The 22,402-nt window shown below is 43.8% G+C and overlaps 2 protein-coding genes across 2 annotated transcripts; both read left to right on the top strand.

Annotated features, from left to right (window-relative positions):
* Positions 1-18,905: 18,905 nt before the first annotated feature.
* Positions 18,906-19,627, top strand: LOC132460721 (gastrula zinc finger protein XlCGF49.1-like). Its single transcript, XM_060055588.1, has one exon. It carries the CDS (start codon positions 18,977-18,979, stop codon positions 19,625-19,627), a length of 651 nt encoding a protein of 216 aa, XP_059911571.1. The 5' UTR covers positions 18,906-18,976.
* Positions 19,628-19,635: 8 nt separating this feature from the next.
* On the top strand, positions 19,636-20,785 carry LOC132460726 (zinc finger protein 782-like). The gene is given in 2 exon segments (XM_060055597.1): positions 19,636-19,807; positions 19,810-20,785. Coding segments are annotated over 2 exon segments (627 nt in total). The 3' UTR covers positions 20,265-20,785.
* Positions 20,786-22,402: the final 1,617 nt, after the last annotated feature.

Raw genomic sequence — 22,402 nt, 5'->3', positions numbered from 1 at the left:
AGGTCAAAAGGAGCCGGCACCACGCCGCTTATGAGATAACAAAAAGTCAATGTGTATTTCTCTCATAACTTTTTGTCATTATTAAAGAGAGGCCTGATTCTCAGATATGCAGGTTGGATGGCTAGGGTGTAGGTCTGGGAAGAACTTCAGGCCAAAATCTTGCAAGCGAGCCGCTGGGTGCAGGTGCAACGAGATGGAGCACTTGCTGAGTCATTTCCTGTAGGGCTGGAGCCACAGGTTGAAGCGTATGCGTCCTTTGAAACCCCCTTTGATACATAAGAGACCTCAAAGTACAGTTTACTTAAATGTTGTCGACCCAGTCACCTATTGTATCACTTCCTTTAGGGCTTCGGCCTCCTAATTGATCATTGTAGTATAATTGAATGCCCTCTTTCATATATATGATACCTCCACCACTGGGACGTGGCAACAATTCTCCAAATCCATATGGGGAGAGGGGGGGGTGGGTGATGCTTGTGGACAGTAGGGTTGTACACTAGACATAAATAGGAAGCAAACTCAGGAGAAGGAATGACCTCTCACAAATATATATTTAATAAATTCTTTCAAATAACCCTGCCTTGTTAAATCATTGAGCTTGGTGTTTTGCTTTCAAAAATTGGTTATAGAAGAAGTCTAAACTGCAGAAAATAAAAACATCCAAGCTGCCTTTTAAGGATACCTTGGAATATCTGTCTATTTGTTAACCATCGGACCCTAGTTTACAACAAAAACAACACAATGGACGGCAGCTCCTTTGCCGCGTGGTTTTTAGAGCCATGTAAGGATTAGAGGGGCTGGTCGATAGCAACCACCATAGCAACCATGACGGTCAAGTGACTGGATGCAGCCCCGTTGAAAAAAATAGAATACCACCCTACACACTGAGGAGAATAATGATATTTAAATTATTATGACCATGAAGTCTTTATTTGCATGGGTTTACATTTCGTTCTGTGTAGCATGGAAAAATCGGAGAAACACTCCCATTCAGAATGCATTGGTTTACATTTCGTTCTTTGGAGCACAGTTATTTTTTATTTATTTATTTATTTTCAGTTTTTGTGGAGGTGCTTCAAAGATGCTAATTTTTCTGCAATAATCCAAAATCCAATGGAAAAACCCGTTGGCTTTTTGTCAAGGGAAACCCAGGTCGACGCTCACTTCCGGGTTGGCCAACATACGTCATCCCTCCACCACTCTATACTGTAAAAACACATGTTCAAGTTGAATGATAATGCATGAATCTATTCATACTATTCATGACAATTATTTTGGCCATGGTGGATCCAGATCTGTTCCGGAGCATTTCTGCACCTCGGGCAACAGCGCAGGGTTGCCAGGTCCTGCCTGCAAAAAACGTCCTGCCCACATACCGTTCAAAATCCACCCAAAATGTCCTAGAAGCAGCCCAAGTTGTTGTTTTAGCAGCGAAATGCATTGTGTGTGTGTGTGTGTGTGTGTGTGTGTGTGTGTGTGTGTGTGTGTGTGTGTGTGTGTGTGTGTGTGTGTGTGTGTGTGTGTGTGTGTGCGCGCGTGCGTGTGTGCTAACACGCTATTTTATGTTGAAATGCGACGTAATCCAGTGTTACAATGAAAACGTACACTGTCAACGTATGCTTTTGGCGACTGGGTTGGCTCTCAGATAAACGATTTTCACGTCACAGGGTTTGGGAGGAAGGGGCGGGCCTTCTGAGAGGGGGTTCCGGGGGTTTCCTTCCGGGCAGGAGTTTTGGTTGTTGTAGTTTTCCGGTGGAGCTGTGCCTGCCTGTCCGATTGTGGAATCCAATAAACCTGCTATCAAGCTTACTTCGCTCAATACCTCGCCTGTGGTTATTACAATATCATTAAAAGTTACATAAAGTAACGGTTTAATAACACAAACGCAGGAAACACGTGAGCTGCTAGTTTAGCGAAAGCAGCGTCCCTAGCAACCTGACGTCATTGAAACATGCGAGCGAGCCGATTAAATCTTCCTAATAACTATAAAACTAAAGATCAGACACAATCACTGACTGAAGATTATGCAAGTAAAAAGTATATTTCTCGCTAGAAATGTTATTAGAAACACGTTTAACGGTGAATCGATCCTAAAATATTGCATTTCCCATTCAGATAATAAAGATTAATATGGCTACGTAACAATTTCACCAAATGCTAGGAGAACGTATCGCCCCCTGTTGGTGCTATTCCCCCATTCATTTTGAATGGAGAAGGACGCGTGTTCAGGGTGACGCTTTGGTCAGGCAAAGTGTGACCCTGAACACGCCTTGCGATGTGGACAAACGTATCTATTTTACGCCTTGGCGTGATACCGGGTTGGTGTGTGTGTGTGTGTGTGTGTGTGTGTGTGTGTGTGTGTGTGTGTGTGTGTGTGTGTGTGTGTGCGTGCATATATAATGTATGAACATACCTCCCGTCTGGTTAAAGTGCTTCTTAACGACCTCTACGTTGACCTTCAAGCTGTAAGCGGTTCGTCTTCTCAGGTGCTTGAGCTGTCCTTCACTCTATGCGTCAATCACGCGTGCAGTGCGTCTTCTGTCAACAACGTGCTTGATTGTAGCAAGCACGATTTTGAGTTTCTCGATTGTGTTTCTCAACGCCCCAAGCCACATGGAAGCTATTTGGTTAGCGTTAGCTGAAGGAGATTCTCTGGGCAAGCTCAAACTCGATTATCAATGAATAAAATGGTCTGGAGGGCTTAATTTTGGGGTTTTCATGCCGTAAAAAAACCCTGGGTTGAATATTTGCTGCATTACACTTTAAAGTATTAACCAGAAGAAATTCTCGAGGATTAATCCCAGAAAATCGTAGAATGACCGATGATTCGTTCATAACCACCCACTTATTAAGCAACCCTGAAAACATAGTCACTCCCATCCCAAATAACATCATACATGGGGCAGCAGCAGCTTTGGAGGAAGAGGTGTCCCTGAGCGAGGCGCCTCACACTGACTGCTCCTGACCAGCTGGCTGTCGCCCTGAGGGGTCGATTCTGCCGTCGCTGTGGGAATGTGTTGATATAATGTTTGATTTATTTGTTCAAATGCAAGATGGTTTTGCATTGGTTTGAGTTACTCTTTGTTTTTGGTCCAGTGTTTTGAACGCTCAGTGACAGCTGTTTAGGTATTGTAGCGTCGGCCAAGAAGGACACAGAGTCAGGTCCTGAGGTAATTCTGCGTCCCATACACCGCACGACAGCAGAAACTTTATTTGAACCAAGACACACAACACACAGTGCACCGCACACCCCACCAACGGACATGCGACTCCGGGTAATGGTTGCCAACAACACTTCACACAGTAACAACACCCCACAACCCATAATTTAAGTTAAACCGAACATACAACCCAAACCCGTTTGGGTTGAACCAAAGGAGCGTCTCTCTCTCTCTCTCTCTCTCTCTCTCTCTCTCTCTCTCTCTCTCTCTCTCTCTCTCTCTCTCTCTCTCTCTCCTTGTGTGTATATAATTGCTTCATAATATGATCATGTGTAATGTGTTCAGGCGTAACACCTGATGGAAACATTGAACTCTCGTGCAGGCTCGAACAGAGTGGCAGACAAACACACTCACACACACTTTTAAGGAGTTTTTCACCTGCTCCGTATCCTTGCTTGCCCCAACAAGTTTTTGCAGCGTGCTCGTTGTTTTGTTTCCGGTGTAGCCAGATCTGGTATGGTGTTGTAGTTTTTCTAACGTGACTGGTTGTTGCTAAACAACTGAAAAAACTAAGACGTTTCCAAAGCAAAAAGAGCGTTAATCGCACTTGGTTCTATGAACATCCTTACTGTACCAGCAGAAATATATTCTTGTGTCTTTCTTCTTTGACTTATTGTAGGCGTCTGCTAAATGCCCTAAATGTAAAATGTAAATGTCGCAGCAAAGTTCAGAAGCGCAGGAAAGAGAAGACATTAAAGGTCCCATGGCATGGTACTTCATGGAAGCTTATATATCGGCGTTAGTGGGCCCTTAATACAGGATTTGAAGACGTTCAAGAAATTCAGCCTTGGTGCAGAATTACAGCCACTACGAGCCAGTCCCACTTTTTATAGGCGGGTCAAGGAGGAGGGTGGGGGTGTGGCCCTGAGCAGCTTGCGGCCACGGTACCATGAGCTCTGTTTACAGTGCTCACAATGGTGAGGCGCACACAGCCTTTAGCCGTGTTCTGTAAATATTCTAGAACACTCCAGGGGAGTCCTGGAGCTCTATATCTCAATAATAAACATTATACAAAGATATGTATGTCATATAATATATATTATCACGGCCAAAAGACGGTATTATGAATCTAAATAAATAAAATAAATAGTAATAGTATATCGAAATAGTATTTGTGAGAGGGGGGGAGAGGGAGAGTGGGGGAGAGGGAGACGGGTGGGGGGGGGGGGAGGGAGACAAGAGGGAGACGGGGGGAGGGAGACGGGGGGGAGAGAGAGAAGGGGGGGAGAGGGGGATGAAAGGGAGGGGGAGAGGGAAACAGGGGGGAGGGATGGGAAGACGGGGAGAGAGAGAGAGAGAGGAGGGAGAGAGAGAGAGAGAGAGAGGAGGGAGAGAGAGAGAGAGGGAGACGGGGAGAGAGAGAGAGAGAGAGAGAGAGAGAGAGAGAGAGACGGGGAGAGAGAGAGACAGAGAGAGACAGATAGAGAGAGACAGAGAGAGTGTGTCCTGCCGTCTGTCTGTGGTTTCTTTCTACAACCGACACAGAGACACTAGCTGTGTTCGAAATCGTTCCCTATACACTCGTTCCCTATTCCCTATATAGTGTACATGATATAGTGCACTATATAGGGAATAGGGAACGAGAATTCGGACACTATGCTGAACATTTCTAAACGTCATTTGCGTCAGTAAATGCGCCGGGTATTTGTGTGACGCAGACAGATGCGCCCACATCATGTAAACAAACCTGGCACTCACGACGAAAGCTGGAGGTTGTATTGATGTTGAATGTTACATTTCCTTGTTTAATTAATTTTTAATGTTAAATATTCTATGTCAAATCCCAAATAAATTGTTGACATTTCTAAACGAAAGCCGGAGACTCCATCATTAAATGTATTAGTTTTCACGGTCATTCGGCTTCTTCTTCTCCCCTGGAAAAATACAACCGCATTGCATTGTGGTATACGGGAGTAACATGTAGGGAACATGGTATGTACCCTATTTTAAGTCCACTATATAGTGCCCTATATAGTGGACCACTGAGAATTCGAACACCCTACAAAATGGCGTGCACCCTATTTAGTGCACTACATCCATGATAGGGAACGATTTCGAACACAGCTACTGAGGCACTCCCCCCCCCCCAACCAAAACCCAGGGAGGAGGTCCCAGAATAAAATCGGAATAACATTTATTGTTTTATTTATAATTTCTGATGAATATCTTATTATTCTTAAGGCACTTAGGAAGCATTATTCACTAATAAAACAAGGAATCATCGGCTGAACACACGAGAACATTCAGTTGGATCCACTGAGTTGTTTATTACAATTATGCTTCATTAACAAAAAACACAGAATAGTAGTCTTACATGTAGTAGTCCCTTACATGTACACAATAAACACGGGGACTAAAACAATAGCAGCAGACTTTACAAATCATCAACAGGTGAGCACGCATCCTTAATAACTGAACATGTTCTGCGGCCGCTTGCTTCCCAACAAGAAAAAAAAAAATCAAGATTCAGTTTAAAGTCATTTACAACATGCAACATTATCCCATCTTGGTTATTATGAATAAAAAATAACATCTGCTTTAAATCAGGTCGCAAATGGATTATGACAAAAATGATGATATAAGAGCCCTTAAGACTTGGGGTACACTCACACTAGGCCATCTGGCCGTGGCCGTGGCCGTTTTAGCACCTAACCGTGCTCAAATCTGCCAGTGTGAGTGTGGCCAGTCTGGCCAGGCCGGGCCAATTTGGCCACTTGGGAGAGGTGTGCTGCTACGGCACGGGCCGCTACGGTACAGATGCTAATGAGCCGACACGCGCATACGCATGGCTACGCAACCTGAGCTGGATGACGTATAGTCAATGCGACGACCACGGACATAATAAAGGCGACGAGCCTTCTTTCCCATTAAACGGTAAACATCGGCTGTTTCCCAATGTCAAGGAAGCATGCTCAACGGCCGCCCTTTTAAGGACGCTACGTCATAGAACGCGGACAAGCACTGTTCCAATGTTGAGGACACTAGAAAGCCGCGCCATTTTTGCGTCCTTTGTTTTTGAGAATTCTGAGATTTTTCAAGGATGCATCGCTGCATCCTAGACGAGCCAAAACTACCCACAATCCTCTGCGTTCACTGGGCGGGTTCTTGAAAATGGCAGAGCAGTACACGTTCAAATGAAGTGAAGTTATATTAGTTTTCAGAAATATTTTGTGCCGTATTGCTTTTTATAGATTCATCATGTTAATGCAAATAATCAAGCCTAAAGACCTGTGCCACTTTTCAAACGTTTTTGCAACTTAATGATACGTTGCTATATTTTGCATGGACGTAGCTGGTGTTAAACACCACTGTCACCAATGTCAATTTACTCGCTCACAAGATTACATTATTTATGTATGTCTATTTATGTTTGTGTTGAATCGGTTTTTTTAGATTCAGCCCAGCAAACGGAGGCTTTTGTGCGCCTTAGGGTGGCGCACAAACATTTGTTTACCGGTGGAAGGGATAGGCCCAATCCCGTTTCTTTGCTCACTGTCTCAACCCTACATCTCAACCCTAACCCTCATTGCTCATGCTCATTGCTACCCCTCATTGCTACCCCTAACCGATCCCCTACCAAATGGGACAACCCTACCCTGTGACGTCATCATGGCCTCCCCGTGCCCCCTAGCAGATAACCAGACCCCTGGTAATGTTACAAGAGACAGACTGGCTGCCATTGTCTCGGGCAACGAGCAAGACCCATTGTAAAGATGTTTAACCTGAAATGGTATTTATATTTTGTAATTGGCATGTTTAAATAAAGTGTTAAAAAAAAAATAATACTATTTGTCCCTCGTAATATACCTTTATTTTGAATGTCACTTAGCTACATGTTAAAGGTGGTATTAGGGTGCACTCACACTAGGCCATCTGGCCGTGGCCGTTGGCCGTTTTCACACCTAACCGTGCTCAAATGGCCCCATTGTTCTCTGGCCTGCACTCACACTAGGCCATCTGGCCGTGGCCGTCGCAGCTGTGGCCTGGCCACGGAAGGCTCTTGTACATACGTCATCACGTCGTAACACGTCATCACCAAGCATCCGCTGCATGGACCATAATAAAGTCTGCCGCCAGTCAGAGTTTTAACAACAATGGACAACAACACAGAGAACACACCAACAGTTGAACCGCTTGACGCGATGTTTACCGTTTAATGGGAAAGAAGGCTCGTCGCCTTTATTATGTCCGTGGTCGTCGCATTGACTATACGTCATCCAGCTCAGGTTGCGTAGCGCGTGTCGGCTCATTAGCATCTGTACCGTAGCGGCCCGTGCCGTAGCAGCACACCTCTCCCAAGTGGCCAAATTGGCCCGGCCTGGCCATACTGGCCACACTCACACTGGCAGATTTGAGCACGGTTAGGTGGTAAAACGGCCACGGCCACGGCCAGATGGCCTAGTGTAAGTGCACCCTTAGATAATAATCGGTTATGAATGAGAACACTTTAGAAGAAACACTTTATTTAAGGCGAGACACGGCAGGCAAAATCATCGATTTTTCAGTCACTGGTCAACTTTGATATTTTGGGCTATTTTGCACCATTAACATGTAGGGCCCTATCTTGCATCCGGCGCAAGTGACTTAGTCACTGGCGCATGTGTCGTTGCTAGTTTACAACTGGCGCAGAGCGTTCTTTTCCCACCAGTGCCACTCGCCGGTAAATTAGGGATTGATCATGCGCCCCAAGGGGCGGTTCGGCGGAAGGAGGAGGCGTGTTCTGGCGCAAACGCTATTTTGCCGTTGCTGAATACCATTGCGCTACTGACATCGAAATACCTGGTTTAAAGTCAGTGGCGCGTTGTTCAGATGCTATTTTAAGGGCGGATGCATACATGCGCATGCGATGCATACGGATTGCTTGTGCACCTCGCGCATACACTTTGCTTCTCTCATCTACCTAGCCGCACATTCTTGGTAAATTATTTGGGAAAGAACAGCTGATGCAGCGGTAATAAGTTGTACTTTTAAATCAATGCATCTGCAAACACCGTACAGCAAAAACATATTTTCTTGACACAGACATCGTGTAGGCCTACATGCCCATAACTTTTAGGATTGATGAGTATTTGATCGTGAAAAACATGGTTTTACCGCGAGTGAGTGTTAAAAAGAATGAATGAATGCGGGCGCGCGTGTGTGCTCTGTTTAAACACACGCAAACTAAACACGTAACGCATAATACAATCAATGGCAATGTCTATTACCGCGGGGACACATGCATATTAGGATAGCATACAATACTGATGAGAAACAATGTTTATAATGTATTGCGTATATCATTAAATAGAACCACAGTTACCGCATATCATATGTTATATCATATACGTTTTCTTTGGCGAAATTTATTTGAAGACTCAGTATTTCTGAAGTTGTGGAAGAAAACCCCTTATTCCATGTGTGAATTAGGCCATATTATTTGGCAATAAACTGAGCCATTTGCAGTTTGAAATTCATGTGCATCTGTCTCATCGGAGACTGCAGACGCGCTGTCAAAATATCAACTCGTCCGATTCAAATGCGCTCATGGCTCTTAAAGGAGATGGGAGCTGGCACTCTCATTGGTTTGTTGGACGTTACGCCCAAACCACACCTACGGGTAATTAGGCTGCTTCAGACCAACCCTTTTGACACTTGCGCCGCGACGCAAGTGTCATTTATCCGCCTGTAAAATAGCGATAGCGCCGTAGAACCGCCCACAAAGCTACTTGCGCTTTGCGCTTCCCACTTGCGTTTCAGACCGTTAAAATAGGGCCCGTAATGTTTCGCACAAAAGAAAAAAAAAAGTCAAAACGAAACATTTAGGTGTTTGTTTTATTATAGTTTGTCAACTTGCGCCTCTGAATTTTACAGAAGATTCACCAAACGTTTGCTTCATTACGCACCGTTTCAAATTACAGCCGGTCTCTGTCATATGTGTTCCGTGGTATCATTGGAAAGCACTCGATCTGCTGCACAACATAAAACTGATATCTGATTGGCTGGACTCGATTTCCGACCGGACGATTGGTTCGAATGTATCACGTGGTATGCTCTCATGCTTGGTTGGCTTTTTCCATAAGAATCTTTAAATGCCGTTTTCTCAAAATGAGTGTTTTTCCATTTTTAGGTGCACATTTCTCAGCCTATGTAGAACCTAGGTACACCACACTTCTCAGTTTCACAGATAGCATTGTTATGAAGACATCTACACATGGATTTATTTATAAATTGTTCCTGGCCAGATTTATGGGTCATTTTACCTGGAAATCATGGCGAAAATAGGTTTTTTAAGGCCATGGATAGTATATTTTGATTTCCCAGGTCATAAAAGCAGATATCCTAAAATCCATGTGAGGATTTTTTGTCATTTGATATATAAACAAAATAAAAAAAGAATTTTGGTCCTGGCTTTATCACAGTTTAAGATTCATGCACCGGAAATATATGCAAAAACGTGCATATTTAATGAGATTCAGCCTAATTAGCATAATTAAATATGCAAAATTCAAAAACTTGTAATACATTTTTTTCTTATAATGATGTATGTAATCAACTGGTAAAGTGTCATGGTGATCCCTTGTATTTAAAATTTTTACCCTATTCACCTGCCATGTCTGGCCTTAAATTAGAAACACTGAACCACACATCTAAAAATACACACACACGCATCTAAAAATACACACACACGCACACCTAAAAATACACAAACACACACACTCTCTCTCAGCTTTTGAGAGAATGGTGGAGAATCACATCTTCTCCACCATTCCGCCAACTTTGCCTCGCTCTCCTCATGCCTCGCCTGCCCCCTGGCACTCTCCTCTTGGAAGGGGTGTCTGGGGTGGTGGAAGAGGTGCCTGGGGTGGAGGAGCATGAGGGAGAGGTGGGGGGGGCTGGTGGCAGTGGACTCAACGAAGTCCTGAAAGAAAACGAATAAGAAGGAAATAGGAATTATATGCCAGAACTGGTTGATATGGCCATATGTTATGTACAATATATAATAGCTATACATAGCTATTATATATTGTACATAACATAGTGTACGTGTACACTAGGGCTGTAACGATACGCGTATCAAACCGAAAATCGCGATACTCAAAGCCACGATCCTGTCTCGCGGTGTGAGAAGGCAGAAGCGCGATATGCCCTTTCTAACTCTTCGGTCAAATTGTCCGATTGAAATTTGCTAATAATTTGTCTAAATAATAGTCTGCTGACAGCGCCCCCTCCTATCGATGCCGTAAATATGTGACGAGATGCCCTCTCTGTGATCACAGCTCTCCGTGGCTACGGAGGATTGCATTTCTCCACAGCCGTCGAAGTCCTCATATGCGATATGAACGACATTTATCCAGAGTGGGCCAAGCGCGAAAAAAATTGCCTGTGTGATCCTGTCTCTATTGTTTTGTGTGATTTGACTGGCAGTTTGTCTGCTTATAGGTAGGAATGAAGCGGCCACCGATTATTGACAGGATGGGTACTTTATTCTACCGGACTCGTTCGCTTCTTCACTAGACACACGCGCTACCGCTCGCTCTCCTCGCTCGTCCACTCACTCGCTGACGTCACTCACACACGCAGACGCACACTGCCATTCTCCCGCACACACATATGCTACTCGTAACACTATGCCTCGTTATTGCGACGTTCATGTTTTTCCTCATCTATTGAAAGTTAGGCTATTAAACATGTTGCATTCTATACGGCCTGATTATGTCATTATTTAAGCTACATAGCCTAATAAGAAGCGCTAATAAGGATATTTGAATAAACCAACCAAACAGTTAAAGGGGCCCTATTATGCCTACCAGCAAAAAGCATCCTTCAACTGCAATCTTTGGTTATTTATTTATTTATTTAGCTATACTTTAATAGTATTCTTTCGGTTCAAATCTGTTCAGTGTTCCAAATTATTTGTTATTAAATGTTACATTAAGATAATTGGTATTTGAGTGTTGTTTAAATAAAATGCTTTTTAAATTTAAAAGAATCGTGGGATGTATCGAACCGTGGGTCAAAAATCGTGATACAAACCGAATCGTGAATTTGTGTATCGTTACAGCCCTAATGTACACAATATAGTACTGCCAAAAAATACATTGATTTACCATGTAATATTACTAATATAATATAATATATTAGTGTAATAATACTTATAGAATATTACTAATATAATATAATATATTAGTATATATAATATTACTTATAGAATATTACTAATATAATATAATATTTCGTATGCAGCCCGGTCTGCAGCCCGGCCGAGAACCGGGGTCGGGCGGCCCGCGAAAGTCGGCCGCAGACTTTCGCAATCTTCCGAGAGTCCGCGGCCGGGCTGCAGAGTATAATTAATAAAATAATTACTAGTTAATTACAGAGAAAACACTTACATTTGTGTTTTTCCAATCCTGTCGCATCTTTTCGCCCTCCATCTTGTCTAGGATATTTCTTGATTTTCCGTTTTCTCGCAAGGTATTGTGGGAGCAAGTCAGAACTGAAGCGCTTTGAGGGTGCCCATCGAAAATCTCAATTTTGAGGGGATGTTAGCCCTCCCCCTACCCCTTAAGCTACCTTTAAACTGGTATTGGGACATGGCTCCACGGCGCATGAACGCGCAACAGCGAGGGTTAGGGCTGAGATTTTGAAGCGAGCCAAGTAATGGAATTCAACCATAGTGCCACTATCCAATGTTGTAAAATTAATGCACAACCGATCATTTGCAATGTTTGTAATTTTGAATGAACGTATATAATTGTATTTTATATGATATACTTATGTGTTCAAAGCACTGGTAGATTGTAGGCATATATGAATGAATGAATCAGATCAGTTAAATAATATATCCAAATAAATACACGTTTATCATCTCTTTCTTTGTCTTTTTCCCCCTGCATAATAGTAATCAACCGTAGGCCTACTGTAAATGTGATGCATGAATTAAGTTCTCAGACAATTTCACTTAGTTTTATAAATATTTTTAATGGATTTTCCTTTTAGTAAAGACGATTCGATCAACCGCAACAAAGCTTTTGTGACTTCCCCAAAGAGGCTCCATGCGAAGGAGACATGACCGCATTCATAACAGACAAAAGTCAAATAACTAATGATCAGCTTGATTGCTGCCATGTTTTATTCATAAGCGCACATGTGTTTACAAGCGGACACGCAGTATTAAAAAGCGGAAACGGAAGCGCTTCCACACTACCAAGTCGTTCCAAAGTCTGAACGTTACAAACGCTAGGAAGCACTCGAGCTAGCACTCTAGTCTCTAGGACGCGACTAGCAAGGACGCCGCGTCCTAGCAAGGCTGCAGCCTTCACTTTGGGAAACAGCCCGTGGCTTGCAAACGAGCGAATCATCGCAGTTGCTCAGTGTTTGGATGTACAAAACCTCGAACAAGTAAGTTAACGAACGCCATATCATTGTGTTGCTGTACTGTATATGGTTACCAAGTTAGCATTATAATGTTGCTTTAGCATTAGCGCTACAGCTAACAGCCAAGTTACTGTCGCTAATGTAACGGTAGATAGCATCAGTTATGTGTGTAAATATCATGGACCTATTAAAGAAAGGACAGCGGACTAATACATTGCCGCTCATTCATAACTATAAATACACACACTGTAACTCGAGTGTGCACCTCAGCAAGCCAGGGGCATCACACGAGAATGGGCACAATTCAACAAAGGGGGTACAGGCACTGATCTCTGCTGCTTGGATACCAAGGGAATGCAATGTTTTACAATGTCTGCTCACCATACTACAAACGAATACAACTGTATTTTACCGGCCACTGGACCGCAGTAGTTCTAGCGTTTCACTGATGAGGAGATTGACCTTTTAAACTCATCCTAAATACATATGGTGCGTTCCTGGGAACCCGTGTTTTCGCCCCCTTCTACCCTCTTGTACTCCCAGTTATAGCTGGTTATTTACGGGCAAAAAAGTGTACCTGGAACGCACTATTATAGGCATGATTTCCCCTTCACACCTGATTCAAATCAAAGGGTTCTTAGCAGATTTCTTCAGAGCTTGATGTCATGGTATTGAGTTGATGAGATGAAATTTAAAATATGTAAACAAATCAATGATGTAATATCATTTCATATAACTAATTTTAAGTATTAGGCTAATGTAATTCACTCAACATACTTATCTTATATCTTCTTACAACTTGCTGCTGGACTATATACAATATAAAAAATTGAGTACTGATTTTACTTTGTTCTCTCTACGCAGGCCAGCTCATCAAGTGCTTACATTCAGCAGCTTCTCTCAAAGGATGTTGCCTGCCAGACAGAAAACCTGGAAACACGTATTTGTAGACACACAGCTATCCTTAAAGACTTTGCAGCCCCATTTTAAAAGTGAAGGTGTGTACTTTCCTCATTGAGTATTTTTGTTCTTTGATGTAGTAGATTCTTGGCAGCATAGATTCTAGGCTGATGCTAGATTCTATCTGCGCTAAAAAGCCTGGTCCTCTTTGGGAAAGCATCATGACCAGCGCCCTGCTAAAACATGAGTCAAACTTGGGAGTTGCATTTCATAGATGGAATCAGTCAAGAGCCCAGAAGGGTTTCAAGCCCGATGCCACATGAGCTGGTTTATAATTCTCAAACATCAATGAATTCATAATGTATGAATGTTAGCTGAACAGCTTAGAGGGAATGACACGTTGTTGCCTTTTAGTGTCCAAATATAATTATTGTGCTTGCCTCGCATGTCATGTTGTGATCAGATCACTTTGCGCTGGTGTTCGTTGAGCGTCCTTAACCTGGCCAACCACTTGAGCTTTGAGTCTAGGGAGGAGGGTGCTGGAGGAGACGTCCCTCTCCAAAACTGTGAATCTTTGTCAGCATTACACATTTTAAACCCTCTGTGTCAATGTTGAGTACATTTAAAGAGTTTCTTTAACTTGTACAGATACACAATGCTTCCCTTTATGCAAATAATGTATCAAAACAATTACTTTTTCCTTTTTTTCTCCTTCTGCAGAAGACTTCGATGCCTTTGGAGACCGTAGCACTCAGCGTGGCACCACCTCAAAGATTCTGGGTGTGGTCGCCCCTGGCTCCTCCCACTGGTCCAGTCACAGCGAGGAACTGGTGGTTAGCAAAATAAAGAATATTTTGGCATTTTTGCACTTGTAAATAGTTAATCGCGTTTTAACCTACACTCAGATGTGAACTCATTCTTGCATGCGAGGGTCTTGAATCCACAAAAAAAAATACACAGGCAAGACATTAAAATTGCAGGGCGTGCCAAGCCACGATCGAACCAGCTTGGCAGTGTAAAAACGCCTAATCTGTCGGTAGTGGGGATTGACAACTATACTGTGAAAATGAAAGAATTTGTCTTGTGTGTGTTTCCTTCTTTATGTGGATAGCAGCAGACCCCAGACACCATTTCAATCAAGGTTGAAGAGGATATTGGTGGAGAATTGCCTGCCGTAGGTTAGTTATACACATTGCATCTATGCAAGAAAACAACTTGATCAACTGAGAATGTACTTGATTCTACCTGCGCTAAAAAGCCTGGTCCTCTTTGGAAAAGCATCATGACCAGCGACCTGCTAAAACACGAGTCAAACTTGGTAGTTGCATTTCAAAGATGGAATCAGTCTGGGCTGGGTATCGAATTTCGATCCGGTTATGGCACCGACCGAAATGCTCCGATCCTATCGAATATCAAAACATTAATAGTTTTCCGGTGCCGTATTTCGATACTCAATGAAATTAATCCCAGCCTGTCTGCCAATAGTAATATCCTTTTCAACTGTTTCTGGGTAAATGCTACGTCTGTGAGCCAATAATCATGTGGTATTAGTGGTTCCGAATCTTAAGTCGCTGGTGATTGGCTGTCCCATTTTCGGAGCGCGAGACACGTTTGTCTACTTGACAGTCACTATTTTTGTCAGCTGTAGCGTAACGTCACTCTTGACGTTGTCATAATGCCTAAAAGGTCCAAAGTGTGGCTCCACTTCGCTCAGGTGGACACCAATAGAGCCAGATGCTCTATTTGCCAAAAAGTCGTGCTGGCGAAAGACGGCAACACATCAAATCTTGCGAAACATTTAATAATGCACAAGATTAACCTCCGGTCGGACAGCTGCTCCGTGTTTGACTGTAAAGCTAAGAAAGCTAAGAAGGACGACGGGACTTCAGTCACCAGAGCCCTGTTTCAGGTAGCTGGTTTTGAGGCAACCCCGAGTTTGTTCGCTCTGAGTTAGTGGAAACTCTGGGTTTTCCGTTTCAGGTAGCAGGTTCAGCGCAACCGAGAGTCAGTTGCTGCGGCAACATACGCCGTGGGTCTAACCTGCTCGGGAGGTGGTTAGACCTACTCTGAGTTTGTTGTCTATAAGGCTGAAGGCAGCTCTCCGACAGAAGGAAGTGTTAGAAATGGCATGTCCTTTTCTACGAGAGCCTGTGGACGTAGAGGCTGCTGCGATCCTCAGAAGGAATCTCCGTGAGGAACGATTATTAAGACCCTTGTTGGATATAATTTATTTTCCTGATAATTTTCTTCCCGAGCGCTATCGTTTTTCAGCGCAATCTACCATTTATTTAGACCACCTTCTCAGCCCCCATGTTAACTGTCAAACGCACCGGGGGCATGCTTTAAGTTTTGTTTTTTTATCGCAATTAACGCTTGCAGAATGATCCGCCCCGAGTATCCCACCCGCTCTGTACAGTCACTTCAACGTTGTGGCTTTCCCATGATCAGAGTAGCTGACTAACCACGGACCTATAACTGCTGCAAGTCAAGAAACTCATTTTAAGAATGCAAGGCAGAAAAGACCCTGGTACTGCTTTTAACCAGATGCTGTTCTTCTCTACATGCACATGCTCAGCATAATCGTCTGCATTGTTCACTGAAATAAAACCCTTTGAGTAAACTGTTCAACAAAATAACTTGTCCCACCACAGCCCGTGTTCTAATAAAGACAATCTACTTATTATAAGGATTCCTTTATTTCCTGAAAGCACAAAAAAAATTAAGTAATTTATATTGGGTATGTTTTTAGAGCAGGGAACAGTATCCCAGTTTGCACCTCCCCCACCTTTAACTTATGTTCCAAAATTTGGATCTCCAAAGCATCCTTTTGCATCTTTTGAATTGTTACAATTGCATGGAAGTTGGTGAGGGCATCTGGTTCAAGTAGGGCGATGACGCCATCAGATGATTAGACAGTGCAATTACCTACTTGAGCCAGAATATTGCCCCATCTAATTTGCAACGCGCTGGGTTGCGTGTACATATTTAATTATTTTGAATAACCAACCTCTTATAAAGGCACTTCTATCCTGGGGGGTGGGGGGATCAGAGGAGCTCCCCCCAGTGATGCCCTCATCCACAGGACGCATACTCTGTTGGCTGAGGGCCATCTCCTCAGCCTCTGTGAGGGCTGCAGAGGTGGACCCCCTCCAGTCTGCCGGGCCTCTGCTTTTTTTCGATTTGCTAACATGGAGGAAAATGTTACCCTAATATTCAGTAAGCGCTATTTTGAAGACATATATATATATATATATATATATATTGCATTTTGCCTAGGTGTAGCCTTCTAATATATCTAAATCCTATTCAATATTGGCAGTGTTGGGGTGGCTGGGAAATGTACTACTTACATTTACTGCTTAAATATAGGCCCATCACATGTTGAATATCTGTTAAATTAGGTAGAGCAGGCAAAACAGCACAATTGATTTGATTTCAATTAAACATTAGTTTACCTGTTTAAACTATATTTTTGTACTTCATCTTCATTTGCTGCCAAGTCCTCGTGGGGCAACTCGGGGTTGCGTAAATACACACACACACACACACACACACACACACACACACACACACACACACACACACACACACACACACACTTTACATATTGAATAAGTGGAAGATATTAAACTTTCCTCTTATTTTATTTTACTAATTTATTTTACTGACGCATTGACTTGTTCAGCTATTTACTGCCAAGCTCTCTCTCGCGCTCTCACTGCCGCGGCGGAATTGCTTTTTTTTGTTAAAATGGGTAACTGTTCGGCATACGCGTTCATTAGAATTTCCAATTCCGTGGGGGAAAAGTAAGTGGATCTACGCTTTTGTTCCATGTTTGATCATGTTATCAGAGATCCATTGATGATGGCTCTTTATAGTCAACAGGCACGCCCTCAACCCAGAGTGAACATACTCAGAGTTGATTAACCCAACGCTGATCACCTGTTCTGAAACCGAAAACCCAGAGTTGCTTTTCAACCCTGAACTCTGAGTCAACCAACTCAGAGCGCAGGATTAAACTCAGAGTATGTTAAACCAGCTACCGGAAACAGGCCTCAGGTATCGAAAAAAGTATCGTATCGAACCGGTATCGAAACCAAGGTATCGAAATTAGCACCGTATCGAAATATTTTGAACGATACCCACCCCTAGTCAAGAGCCCAGAAGGGTTTCAAGACAGATGCCACATGAGCTGGTTTATCATTCTCAAACATCAATAAACTCATAATGCATGAATGTTAGCTGATCAGCTTAAAGGGAAGGACACGTTGTTGCTTTTTAGTGTCAAAATAGAATTATTGCGCTTGTCTCGCATGTCATATTGTGATCAGTTCACTTTGCGCTGGTATTCCTTGAGTGTCCTTAACCTGGCCAACCACTTGAGCTTTGAGTCTAGGGAGGAGGGTGCTGGAGGAGACGTCCCTCTCCAAAACTATGAATCTTTGTCAGCCGTTCACATTTTAAATCCTCTGTGTCAATGTTGCATACATTTAAAGAGTTTCTTTCACGTGTACAAATAAACAATGCCTCCCTTTATGCAAATAATGTATCAAAACAATTGATTTTTCCTTTTTTTCTCCCTCTGCAGAAGATTGCCATGCCTTTGGAGACCGTAGCACGCCACCTCAGAGAGTGGGTGTGGACGCCCCTGGCTCGTCCCACATGTCCAGTCACAGCGAGGAACTGAAGATTCTGAGCGTCTACGGAAAAGGGGAGGGCCCACTGGCGATGGACGGCCATGTCACCCTCACCGCGTCAGAAGTGAAGGCCCTGAACTCGCTGTCTGCGGACCACAGCGCGGCCAAGAGCCTGGAGCGCGGCGAGCGGCTGGTCTGCCGCGAGGAGTTGAGTGTGCAGGTTGGAAATCATCTTCTTATTCAGCATTCAAATGAGAGGCTTCCTCTGTTACAACTCCAAAACAAACCTATGGAAAGCCCACACCTTTATGATTCAGTAAATGTTTTTACACTGCCAATTATGCCCGTCTTATGCCCAACTAATCTGTCGGTAGTGGGGATTGACATCTATTCTGTGAAAATGAAAGAATATGTCTTACGTGTGTTTCCTTCTTATGTGGAAAGCAGCAGACCCCAGACACCATTTCAATCAAGGTTGAATGGGATATTGGTGGAGGCATCCCCGCTGTAGGTTAGTAATACACATTGCATCTATGCAAGAAAACAATCTTGATAAACTGAGAATGTACTCGAATCTGCCTTCTCAGCAGGAGCTTTTAACCCTTGACCATCCAAAGGGCGACAAGGAAAATGCATAATCAACAAATAGAAGTTAGAAAGAATGTCAAAATATAATTCTTCCAACACACAAGTGTGTACAAAGTACATACTTTATACCTTTTGTGAAAACAATTAATTAAAAACGTCACTTTCTCTTTCTCTGGTTTCCTCTCTGAAGAAGACAATGACATTAGAGACTGCAGCACGCAGCGCGGCGCCACCTCGAAGAGTCTGCGTGTGGACGCCCCTGGCTCCTCCCACATGTCAAGTCACAGCGGGGAGCTGCGCATCCTGAGCGTCTACGGACAAGGGGAGGGCCCACTGGCGGTGGACGGCCATGACACCCTCTTTGCCGCGTCAGAACTGGAGGCCTTGAGCTCGCTGTCCGCTGACCACAGCGTGGCCAAGAGCCTGAACTGCAGCGTACGGCTGGTCCGCCTTGAGGAGCTGACTGGGCATCAGGGCGGCTGCAAGGGCCGGCCCGGTGTCTTGTGTGTAAAGGTTATTCCCAACAATGCCAATATGATCGTCCACATGATGACTCACTCTGGGGAGAAGCCCTACCAGTGTGACCAATGCAGTAAGCGCTTCAGTCGGAGAGATGCCCTAAAGATCCACATTTCGACTCACACCGGCGAGAAGCCCTACAGGTGTGACCAATGCAGTAAGCGCTTCAGTCGGAGTGATTCCCTAAAGATCCACATGTCGACTCACACCGGCGAGAAGCCCTACCAGTGTGACCGATGCAGTAAGCGCTTCAGTCGGAGAGATGTCCTAAAGATCCACATGTCGACTCACACCGGCGAGAAGCCCTACAGGTGTGTCCAATGCACAAAGCGCTTCAGTCAGAAAGGCCACCTGAAGACCCACATGAGGACTCACGTGCAGGTGTCAGTTAAAGCTCCGCCCTGAAGACCCACATGGGGACTCACTCCGGGGAGAAGCCCTACAAGTGTGACCAATGCACGAAGTCTTTCTGTCAGAAAGACTACCTGAATAGACACATGAGAACTCATTCCGGCGAGAAGCCCTACAAGTGTGACCAATGCATGAAGTGCTTCAATCTTGGCCGCAGCCTGAAGTTCCACAGTCGACTCACTCGGGGGAGATGCCCTACAGGTGTGACCAATGCCCGAAGTGCTTCAGTCATGGTTCCGCCCTGAAGTTCCACATGTTGACTCACACCGGCGTGAAGCCCTACAGGTGTGACCAATGCACAAAGTGTTTCATTCAAAGCTCCGCCCTGAAGTGCCACATGAGAACTCACTCCGGCGAGAAGCCCTTCAGGTGTGACCAATGCACGATGCGCTTCAGTCATGTTTGCACCCTGAAGATGCATATGAGGACTCACTCCGGCGAGAAGCCCTACAAGTGTGACCAATGCATGAAGTGCTTCAGTCGTGGCGGCGACCTGAAGATCCACCTGAGGACTCACACCGGGGAGAAGCCCTGCGTGTGTCTGCAGTGCAACGCCAGCTACAGCGACCCAAGCAATTTGCGTGTGCACATGCTCAAGCACACTTTGGCACGGGGTAACGGGACACTTTGATTGAGACCTTTGTCCCGTATTGGTTGAAATTACTGCTTTTTGTTTTTCTTTTCATCACGAGTAAATGCTTTCCAATTTTGATTTGCTTTCTGTTTTTAGTAATAATTGATGTCTGTGTTGAATAACTTATTTCTAGGACAAAGATGATTGAAGAAGATCCATTTTAAAAGGTCCCTGGTTAAATGTCTAGATCTCAGTGATGCTCAGTGTAGGCCGGTCCTCCCTCTAGAATGCAGCATTATTCTAACGGTACAAAGTCAGAAGATTCCTAGCATTGGTCCCCCTTCACTCCCTGTTTGCAGCGGCGGCTGGTGATCCAATTCGTGGGTGGGGTGCAGTAATGGACGGGGGTCCTCCCCAAGAAAATATAGAATAGGTTTCTGGAATGCCCAGTGCCCACTAGCTAAAAATGTATTCTGATTCATAGCCTACATCCTGACTTGCAGGGCCTGGACAAGCTTACACTGCTTTCACTTTCATTCCACTAGCCATTGCTATTTGACACATGGTTGTTATTCTGATATTGAGGCATATCATGATCAATGTCCTATAGAGTGGCGAAGTCACGCCCCTTCCGGTAGGGCTCATGGGACCTATGAGATCGAAAAATATGAATGGGTGTCAATGAAGAGAAAATAATTATTTTCTGGTCCGAGTCTTTATATGCCCTGAATTACACATATGTTGTTTGTGGATTGAAATGATAATTTTTCATGCAAAGAAAACTAAAAATGTTCGTGAAGAAGTTTGATAATTTTAGGTTTTATGTGAGGCCGCTTTGTGAACTACAGCTCTTCGCTGCTCTCGACGCATATGATATACGTCACCACACCCGCCCTTGGAACTCGGCACAGAGATGGCGATCTCTCTGCCTCACTTCACCGCTTTTTCCAAGGGGAGGATAAAAGCATCGAAAGAGGTGAAAACCATTATAAATCGGGGCACGTGCAGAGTTTCAGTTATGCCGATGGGAAGATTGTCGGTCTTCTCCACGGCAGTCGCAGGGAGCGTGACGTCACATACGAGCCGTGTAGTCTTGTGTTTTCTCTACAGCCTTTATCTGAACAATTGCACAATAAACGGTCGAACTCTTTGCATGAACAATTATCCTTCAAATCCACAAACAACATATGTGTAATCCAGTGCATATAAAGACCGGGACCAGAAAATAATTATTTTCTCTCCATTGACACCCATTCATATTTTTCGATCTCATAGGTCCCATGAGCCCTACCGGAAGGGGCGTGACTTCGCCACTCTATAGCAGTGGTTTTCAAACTGTGGGGCCCCCGCCTGAATTCTTCAGGGGGGGCGCGACGTGAGAAAAAAATAAACCCGAAAAAAAACCTGAAAGTCGATGATTCAAATCATCAGTCGTACTTCAACTGTAGAAGTAACATAACTAAATCAATTTTCAACCGTTTATCTTCGTGCAAACCATTTAACAAATCTACACACTTGTATCTTCAATAATATCGAAACAGAATTTCGATATCATTTAAAATTTCTTCAGAATCACAGTTTTAGTTTCATACCGCTTCGTTTTCGGCTGTTTTCATTGAAGACGTCTGCCCATTCTGATACACCTACTTCTAGACATTGGGCCAGAAGTAGGTGTAAGAAGATATAAGATAAGTATGTTGAGTGAAATGTTAGATTTCAGCTTATTTCTAAACTGTTCGGACAGACTCTGCGTTGTGTATTTTTCAGTCGTAGTAGTAATTCTTGAAGTCGAAATCAAAGCAGCTTGACAGGTTGGATCAGAGGGTTGAATAGATGGTTTATTCCAGGATGTAATACAGCGAGATACAGACTTAGGTTGAATAATCTATAGTGGACCCGGTGGTCGATGACTTGTTCCTTGGCTGTCGAACCCTCTTCTCGTCGAACCAAAGGGTTGGGGCGAGTATTATACAAAAAGGGGATACATGAATAACACGTAGACCGATGCACTCTCAGCACTCTCAGGTATCTGGCCCTACTTCTAACTCATTCCTTTTTCAACCGTTTACCATCATTCAAACTATTTAACAAATCTACACACTTGTATCTTCAATACTATCTAAACGGAATTTTGATAGCATTTATACTTTTTTCAGAATCAGTTTTACTTTCAAACCGGCATCGTTTTCAGTTGT

This window comes from Gadus macrocephalus, chromosome 7, assembly GCF_031168955.1.
Source record: "Gadus macrocephalus chromosome 7, ASM3116895v1".
Taxonomy (NCBI): Eukaryota; Metazoa; Chordata; class Actinopteri; order Gadiformes; family Gadidae; genus Gadus; species Gadus macrocephalus.
This window is presented reverse-complemented; position numbering and strand designations above follow the sequence as displayed.

What these genes read in the sequence shown, in the direction of transcription:
- LOC132460721 (XM_060055588.1), top strand. Translation starts at nt 18,977, where the DNA reads ATGTCAAGTCACAGCGGGGAGCTGCGCATCCTGAGCGTCTACGGACAA.